At 42.8% G+C, this 9,631-nt stretch overlaps 1 protein-coding gene across 2 annotated transcripts in view; it reads right to left on the reverse strand.

Annotated features, from left to right (window-relative positions):
- RPN2 (ribophorin II) overlaps window positions 1-5,479 on the reverse strand; it is a 60,081-nt gene extending 54,602 nt beyond the window's left edge. Inside the window, exons 1-2 of one of the 2 annotated variants that reach the window (XM_068565403.1) lie at window positions 5,208-5,478; window positions 1,238-1,431 (exon numbers count right to left, since the gene is read on the reverse strand). In XM_068565403.1, coding sequence (XP_068421504.1) covers window positions 1,238-1,431; window positions 5,208-5,220 — 207 coding nt within the window. In that variant the 5' untranslated portion in view covers window positions 5,221-5,478. Of the gene's footprint in view, window positions 1-1,237; window positions 1,432-5,207 lie in introns of both variants that reach the window. The other variant, XM_068565402.1, reaches the window with a different exon arrangement.
- Between the last annotated feature and the right edge of the window lie 4,152 nt (window positions 5,480-9,631).

Here is a 9,631-nt window from a genome sequence, read left to right on the forward strand (position 1 = left end):
GCCCCAGCTGACCCTTGATGGCCATACAGTAAGAGCAAAAAATAAACTTTAGTCATAAGTCATTCAGATTTGGGGTCATTTCTACACTAATACAAGAAAGGAGAGGCAGAATTCTAAAGATGCCATCTTTAGATATCCATCTACTGATTATTTATTTAAACTAATAGACAACTGCCATGAAGGGATTTTGCAGGTGTAATTAAAGCCCCAAATCAGCTGACCTTAAAATTTAGAGATTATCCAGGTAGGCCTGACCCAAGCAGGTAAGTCCTTTAACAGCAGAGTTTTCTCCGACTGGGAGCAGGAGGTCAGAGAGACTTGAAGAGTAAGAAGGACTCGACATGCCATTACTGACTTAAATGGGGAAGGGGAAGATGAGAAGAAATTCGGTGCCTTGAGGAGCGGAGAGCAGTCCTTGGCTCCACAGCCAGCAAGAAAACGAGGACCTGAGACCTACAACCACAAGGAAGTGGATTCTGCCAACCACCTGAAGGAGCTTGAAGTAGATTCTTCCCCAGAGCCTCCAGGTAAGAGCCCAGCCTGGCCAACACCTTCATTTCGACCCATGAGACACTTAGCAGAGAGCCTGGCCAAGCCTGCCTGGACTTCTGACCTACGGAACTATCCGGTCATAAATGAATGTTGTTTTAAATCACTAAGTTTATAGTAATTTGTTACACAACCTTAGAAAACTAATACACAAGGTTTATGTGAGAAACCTGGCGCTAATTCCTTACCCTAGCTGTCTGTGCTGCTGTAATGAATAAAATGTAAATTCACAGTTTAAGACTGTTCCTAAATCCAAGAAAGGTTTCAGTTATGATGCATTTTCCTCCTCAAAGGTCCAAAAAGTATATTGAAATGCCTGATGCTGTGACTGTCAGTGTTCAATAAAGGTGAATGCTCCCCATCTTGAATTCCTTTATTATTTATTAGGGACACACATAGGACACTTAACAAGTACAGTCTCACTGTAAACGTTTCAGTAAAAGCTACAGTAAAAGTTTCTAAAGAATCTATGACTTGCTCTCCTTTACATTCTACTAAAACACCTGGCATGGTCCTAACATATATTAGGCATTCAAAAAACAAAAAAAAAGGGATCTGTCAGATTGAAATAAATATTAATTATATTGGGTCAGCCTTGGTTATCCTCAAATGAGCAAGAGTTAGTTTTGAAGTACACAAAAGGAATCCGGTGAAGGGATGAGACCACCAAGACAAAAGTGGTCTTTACCTTTACATCTGGCACCTGGGCACCAAGGCTGCTGAGTCCCACGATGGAGTAGAAAGCAGATTCCAAACTTGTGAAAGGGCGATCCAGCGAGGCTTTCAGTCTCTCCACATCATGCCTAGTGAGGTAGTGAGTGGGCGTCAGAGCATGGGCGCTGGCTATGATTGTCAGGGCCAACAGGAAGACAGTGCTTGAACCTTGGGGGGAAACGACTATTAAATAAATACACTCCACACTATTCCAAAGTTCTATACAAAGTTCCAATGATGAGGCACACCAAGGTCTGGGAACCAAATTATGTGAGGAAGGGTGAGGGAACTGGGAGGTTCAACCTGGAGACACGCCTTGGGGAAGTGGTGGGCATGGTCTTCAACTCTCTGAACGACAGTCCTCCCAGCAGGCTCTGTGCCTCTAAAGCAAGGGACTCATCATGGCATTCCTGTCTCAAGTACATTTGTAACTCGTATGCCTCTTAGGACAAACCCAATCCTGAATCCTCCCCGTGGCCTTACTCGGCCCCCAACCAGATCTCCTCCCCAACTCTTTCATCTGTTGCTCTCCGCCCTCCTCTCTGTTCCTCTAAGTAGTCATGTTCTTTCCCACCCAGCTCTTTTGCATGACTTCTCCTGCTTAATTTCGACTTTCAGATTTCAAGTATCTCTTCCTTAAGAAGCCTCCCAACAGCCCTCCTTTGGATGAGGTCCCAGTACTATAGAGTAGCAAAGAACGAGGTTTCTGGGGCCAGGTTTAAATCCTAGCTCTGTCACTTCTTAGCAAGGTGGCCATGGCAGTTACAATGTGACCAGCTGTGCCTCAGTTTTCTCAAGTGTAAAGTGGGATAATAACAGTATCTACCTCAGGGTTGTTAAGATTACATGCGTTAATACAGAAAATGTTAGTGACTGGCACATATATAGGTAAGTGCTATATAAATGTTAGCTACTCCTTCTATTACATTATTGTTGTTGTTGTTCCTATATCCACTCACAGCAACCTGCACTTCTGTGTAGACTTTTTCACAACTAAAATTGGTAATGTCTGATTCCTCTGCTAAACTGTAAGCTTCATGAGGATAGAGACCGTTGCTTTTATTCATCCCAGTAATTCCAGGTCTTGCACATTGCTTGGCACATAGCAGTACTGAATTAATATTTGCTGAATAAATGGAAAGAAAAATCAATCCTCATCCATTATGCCCCAGGGGACAGAGAGAAATCATAGGAGTGGAACATTTCTACTTTTAATTTGGAAAAAACACTTTCAAATGGGCAGCTTCATGAACAGTCTGCCTTCCAAGTAACAGTAATCACAAGGTTAACATTAATGATTAATATTCCTTTGCCTGTAGCGTCAAATTTAGTTTGACCTAGAACCCCTTAAAAAAGGTATTTTATTAATAAAAAAAACTGAGGACCAGAACAGCTTGGAGATAGCCAATCTTGGACTCAAACCCAGGTCTATCTATGGAGTTCGCACTCCACTATTTTTTACAGAATGTTGTAGAAGGGATGCCTACACTAGGGGCATGAGTGTTAGTGCTATTTAAGTCCTCGTGTGTGTTAAATAACCTAAAGAATGCAAAAGCTCTTGAAAAAAACTAGAAAGAGATCTATAATGTGGATCAACATTCATCAAATATTTATTAAAAACCTACTATGTACCAAGCACTATTTTTGGTGTTAAAAACACAACAGGAGGGCTTCCCTGGTGGCGCAGTGGTTGAGAATCTGCCTGCCAATGCAGGGGACACGGGTTCGAGCCCTGGTCTAGGAAGATCCCACATGCCGCGGAGCAACTGGGCCCCTGACCTGAGCCACAATTACTGAGCCTGCGCGTCTGGAGCCTGTGCTCCGCAACAAGAGAGGCCGCGATAGTGAGAGGCCCGCGTACCGCGATGAAGAGTGGCCCCCGCTTGCCCCAACTAGAGAAAGCCCTTGCACAGAAACGAAGACCCAACACAGCCATAAAATAAAAAAAAATTAAAAAAATAAAAATAAAAATAAAACACAACAGGAAACAGAACAAAAACCCCTAAACTCATGGAGCTTACATTCTAGTTGGAAAAGAAAGACATTACACAAAATAATTATGAAACATTATTTATCATCTTAGAAGGTGAAAAGTACTACGGAGAAAAATAAAGCACAGAAGGAATATCCGGGAAGAGCTGTAATTTTAAATATGGTAGCCTGTGAGGCCCTAAGAAATAAAGATATTGTGTGTAAACCTGAAGAAAAAGAAGGAGGAAGTCATAAAGATATTTGGAGGGAAACTATCCCAAGAAAAGCAAGGGCAAATACCCTGAATCAGGAGTGCAGATGGTGTTTTCTGCATTAGCAAAGAGAACAATATGGCTGGAGAGAATTAAGCAAGGGGTGAGAAGTAGGGAGAGGTAACAGACGTAGCAGAGGCCAAATCCAGAGGGCATTATAGGGACTTCGGCTTTTATAAAGTGAGATGGGAGCCACGGGAAAATCTTGAGCAGAGGAGTGACTCGACTTACATTTTAAAAGGAACTTTGTGTTGAGAATAAACAATACTGTGTTGAGATTATAGAGAAGTAAGGATAGAAGACTACTGCCATAACCCAGGAAAAAAGATGTTGGTGGTCTAAGCCAGGGTGACAGCAATGGAGGTACTGAGCAGTGGTTGAAGACTGGCTAGAATTCAAAGTTAAAGCCAGAATTGATAATGGGTCGAAAGATGTAAAAGAGGAATCAAGATACTTATGCTGAATCCCCAGTGCCTTGAATATATGCACGCACTCAATACCTTAAGATCTAGTGAGTAACTATGACTAGCTTTTGCCAGTTCGACTGTAAGTTCCCCTAACACAGCATCTGTGCCAGAATCCTGATATTCCCACCTCATATTAATCATAACAACTGAGGGGTCTAAAATTTGAGCACTTAACGTGTGTACGGTATGCCCACACTATGCTAAGTAGTTTGCATCCATTTAGTCATTATATCCTCACAACATCCAAGTGAGTGCGGTTTACAGACCATGAAATTGAGTCTCAGAAATAGTTACCTGCCCTAAGACACACAACTAGCTGAGAACCAAACTGTAGGAACTCTATTATCCTCAACCTCTCAAATAATGGAGCAGCGAGCTCACTGACTTATTCACTATTACCGGAGGCAAGTTACTTCCCTTCTCTGATATTCCGTCTGTCAGATGGAAATAATAACAATACACATTTCCCAAGTTGTTGTGAGACTACATGAGGTTCCATCCTGCACAGTGCCCACTAAATACCTAGCAATATAGTTAAGCTTACTGAGTGCTTACTTAGAGCCGCACTGCTCTACGCTATGCAAGGAGATTATCTGATTTAACACTCACCGTAATTCATGAGGTAGATAACTTGACTAACCTATTTTACAAATGAGAAACTGAGGGGCAGAGAAGTTAAGCAACTTGCACAGGGTCACATTAACGAATACGTGGCAGACTGCAAGTCTGTACCGGAGACTCTAACTTCAGGACTCATGGCTCTAAGCTCCCAAAGAGAGCTGACTGATTGTCTTGCCCCTTTCATTAAAGAGGAAACCATGGTCCAAAAAAAGGACGATTTGGCCAAAAGCTCACGCTTACGCCTCCCGGCCCGGAAGCCCGCGCAAGTCAAATGAATGAGTTATGCCAGCCCGAACGTTATCCGCGGCCGCGGTCCTTGGCTGGGCCTCGGGGGGACCCGTAGCTCCGCGCCGCACCCCTACCCAACCCCTCCTCCGCGGCAGTCCCACCCGCTGGCCAACCCTTCGTCTGACCCTCCACCCCAAGAGCCCGAGCCCGAGCCCATGCCCGAGCCCCTGCCCATGCCCATGCCCATGCCCCTGCCCCGCAGGGGAAGGGGTTCCCGCCTAGCCGGCTCCTGCGTGGCGAGCACTAGTCTCCCGCGGGCGAGGGCCCATTCGCCAAGGCCTGCGGGCCGCGGGACCCCGTTGCCGAGCCACGCGCAACGCCTCACCCGGCGGCGCCATTCCTCCTAGCAGGTCCCACCAGGGCCCGAGACACAGGCGGACTTCCGCTCGAGAAAGTGGCTCCGAGAGTGCGCCGGAGGGGACGCCAGGGATTCGCGGCAGACCCCGCGTGCTGGGATGGGCTCTAGGCACAGGTCAGTCTCCGCCGTCCCGCTGGGCCGGGCCGCTCCCAGCAGCTGCGGCCGGAATTCCAGTCCTCGCGCGCACAGTGCGCTGCAGTCCTCGAGTACAGGCCCGCTTTCCCCCCGCGCCCTGGCCCACTTGGAACCGACCGCCTCGCAACAGTCCCATTCCGGGCGCTGCCGGCACGCGGTTGGACGAGGCCTTGGGGCGGGCTTCATACGTGGCCTCCTGTGATTGGCCAATTGCACTGTCACTCAGTCGTCTGTCTGCAGCCCGGCCGATTTTAAAGGAATAGGAAGGGTCCGGTGGGGAAGGGCCAGCAACGTTCGAGGGGTTTTGGGTTTTGTTAGAAAATTAAAAATTCTGGCAACTTTTCATTAGAAAATTATGGCAACTTCTCCAAAGATTGTTTCGGTTCTTAATAACTGACCTACGAGTGATTTTTTACTGATTTGCACAGCATTTGTATGAGGAGAATATTAGCCCAATTTTACAGACGAAGTAACAGGCTCAAAAAAGGAAGTGACTTATCTAATAGCTAACTCCGATTATTGGGCGTTTACGGGATAGCCCGACAGTGTACTGAGCACTCCACGTACACTATTTCATTTACTCCTCATCACCATTCTGTGCAATATGCACTATTTGTATTCCCATTTTATAGAGAAGGAAACTAAAATATTTGAACCCGGACAGTCTGACTCCATAATCTGTGCTTTTAACTATTATGACCATATAAAGTATTCACTATGCGATAACTCTTACTATAATTAGTGTCCCGGAAATTACTATCCCAAATGAGGGAGAGTCAGTTCTTTCTATGTCTGGTACTGTGCTGTTGGGTATGGTATACTAGCCATTAAATATGTGGATATTTTCATTTGAATTTAAATTAATTAAAATTAAAAATTCAGTTTGTCAGTTATACTTACCACATCTCAAGCACTCAGTAGCCACATGTGGCTGGTGGAGATCATGTTGGACCGTGCAGAATTATAGAACATTTCCATTACCACAGAAAATTCTATAGGACAGCACTGATCTAGAATATATAAAGAACTCTTCCAACTCAGTAATAAGACAACCAATATGCTGAAGCTTCATACTGGCTTGGGAGAGTCAACTGTTAAATTTATCAGGAATTTTGATAAACAACAAGGTCCTATTGTATAGCACAGGGAACAGTATTCAATATCCTGTAATAAAACAAAATGGAAAGGAATATGAAAAAGAGTATATATGTATAACTGAATCAGTTTGCTGTACAGCAGAAACTAACACAACATTGTAAATTAACTATACTTCAATAAACATATATATAAATAAAAGGAATTTTGCAAATTGGTTGTTAAATACAGCTATTTAGAAAAATTAAACTATACGCACGTACAATGAAATAAAGTATATTGAAAACCAAAGTCATCATTTCCTAATTATTTTGCTGTATTTTACCATCATCTGTGTTTTTGTGGTAGCTTATATTTATAGTATCTAAATAGTGAAAATCTTATATCATGGTGTGCTACTACAGATCTCTTCCCAGTAACATTGATAGCTGAATTTTGGCTACAATGGGAATATTTACCCAATGCAATCAGCACATGCTACAGACCAGAGCTTGACTTATTGCTTTGCTACTGTGTAAACTTAATGTTGGAGAAAATGTTAATAGAGATTAAACTTAAAAGTATATCGCATCGATCAATTTCACATTGTCAATAGCACAAAAACTTGAGGAAATATTCTTCTCCTGTTTGAAAACTATTATCCCATTCAGAAAAGAAGTCAATTCTAAAGTTTCAGTTACATCTTACTCGTTAATGTAAATGAAAATATCAAACTTCAGAACTACACTTAGAGAGTCTTTTTTAAACATTTACCAACATACTTTTGCAAGCAATCCAATAAAAAACATGGGCAAAAGATTTGAGTAGACACTTCATCAAAGATACACAAATAACAAATAAGCACATGAAAAGATGACTAACAGCACTGCATATTAAACCACAGTGAAATATTGCGACACATCCACTGGAGCGGTTAATAATAAAAAGATCAACAATACCAAATATTGGCAATTATGTGGAGCAACTGAAACTCTCATATACTGCTGATAGAAATGTAAAGTGCGGGCTTCCCTGGTGGCGCAGTGGTTAAGAATCCGCCTGCCAAGGCAGGGGACACTGGTTCAAGGCCTGGTCTGGGAAGATCCCACATGCCGCGGAGCAACTAAGCCCGTGCGCCACAACTACTGAGCCTGTGCTCTAGAGCCCGAGAGCCATAACTACTGAAGCCCACACGCCTGGAGCCCATGCTCCTCAACAAGAGAAGCCACCACAGTGAGAAGCCTGTGCACCGCAATGAAGAGTAGCCCCCACTCACCGAAACTAGAGAAAGCCTACATGCAACAATGAAGACCCAACGCAGCCAAAAATAAACAAATAAAATAAATAAATGCAACAGGCATTTTGGAAAACAGATTGGCAACTTGCTTTTTCATTCACTAATATAGGCTAAACATTCAGCAAATATAGATCTATCCAGTCATTCACTGAATCAATATTTATTGAGCATTGCCATGTGCCAGGCACTATTCTAGTCTCTTAGAGTACATTCATGAACAAAACAGCCAAACATACAAACAAGAAAATGAAATAAATTTTTAAAAAAGAATAAGAAAAAATACATTAAAAAACAACAACAACAAAAAGAAAAACTAAAAAATTTTAAAAATAGCCAAAGATCCTTGCCCTCATGGAGCTTACATTTTAGCAGGAGGAAAGAGATGATAAATAATATCATTAACAAGTGAATGATATATTAGAAGGTGTTGTGTGCTGTAGAAAAAAGAAAAAGTAAGAAAGAGTAAAGGGGATTGAGGGAGGTGAGGATGGTGTTCTACCTCAGTCTCTTTAACAGTGGCATAGTATCTCTTACCTATCCATTCATTCCTCATGAGGCTGACAGTATGCTAGGTACTGGGGATGAAACCACAGCAATGCATTTCGGGGGGCTCCAAGGAGCTCTGGTTCTTTATGTCTCAACGCAGAAAGAATTCAGTGAGAGGCAACATGATAAGAAGTGATTTATTAGAATAGAGCACTCGTGAGGTTTACAAGTGGGCGGGCAAGAGGGTGCCATGCTGAGAACTTAGTGGGCTACAGTTTTATAATCAAAGGAAAAGTGGGGAGGGGGAGAAGACCTCCTTCTTCCTCATTCTTGAGTAGACATCAAGCTTCCATCATCAGCTCCTCCACCTCCTCCACGTCGGGTGGGGGAGTTTTCTTGTCCCTACATGGTCAAACTGGGACTGTCATGGTACGATGAAAATGAGCAAAAATGTGGTAATATATACTAAAAATGGTAAGTCATCTCAGGTTTCAATATAATGTCACCTTTTCCTTATATTTTTGTTTCTAGTGTGCCCAGAGAAGCATATTCTAGGAATCATTAACTTACTGAGCTCACTGAGCAGGATGTGGGTCTCATTCCACCATTGTTTTACTGTTTTAGGGCATGTCTCATGCTTCTGTTGCACGGTTTTGTTGCTAAGCAAGCCTGCTTGGTTTTGTGGTTATGCAAACCTGCTTCTTAGGTGATCATTAATTTACAGGGGTCTCCCAATACTTTTTCCTTTACTTACGATCCCTTAGTGGGATTAACTATTTTCATCACCCTTTACTTTGTCCCTATCAGGGATAAAACTGTGACCACATCAGCAAGGTTTCTTCCCTTATGGAGTTTATAGTCTGATGGGAGACAGTCAGTAAACAAACAGAAATGAACTTGGTGATTGTCGGTAATTGTTAAATACTATGAAAAAAATAAATGTGGGGCTAGGGTGGGAAGAAGCTTACTTAATCTAAATTGGTGATCAATAAATGCCTCTCTGAGAAGGGGACATTTAAGCTTGCACTTGAGTGAGGAGACAGAAGCAGTCCTGAAAAACTAATTTTTCTAATCCCCTCTTCATCCCTAGGATCTGTAGTCGGGAAGAAGTAGTGATCCCTTGTGCTTCTGACAATGATTCAGGAAGTGTGGATTTGCAGCTGAGCAACTTAGAGGATATTAAAAAAGGCCCAAGTAGCCTTGAACTTACAGGTGAAAAGGGGAAATATTAGAAAGGGGGAGGGGGCAGGGCAAAGGGAATCTTTTCAAGTCAAGTCTAGCTCTTGACTATACTTTGACAATGAATTTGGTCCCTGACTTTTAAGACCTTGGAATATGATTGGCAAAATGAGATAAGGTGCATTATTCTAGACATATAGTAATCTAAACTTGGTCCTAA

The sequence above is a fragment of the Eschrichtius robustus genome, chromosome 16 (assembly GCF_028021215.1).
Source record: "Eschrichtius robustus isolate mEscRob2 chromosome 16, mEscRob2.pri, whole genome shotgun sequence".
NCBI lineage: Eukaryota > Metazoa > Chordata > Mammalia > Artiodactyla > Eschrichtiidae > Eschrichtius > Eschrichtius robustus.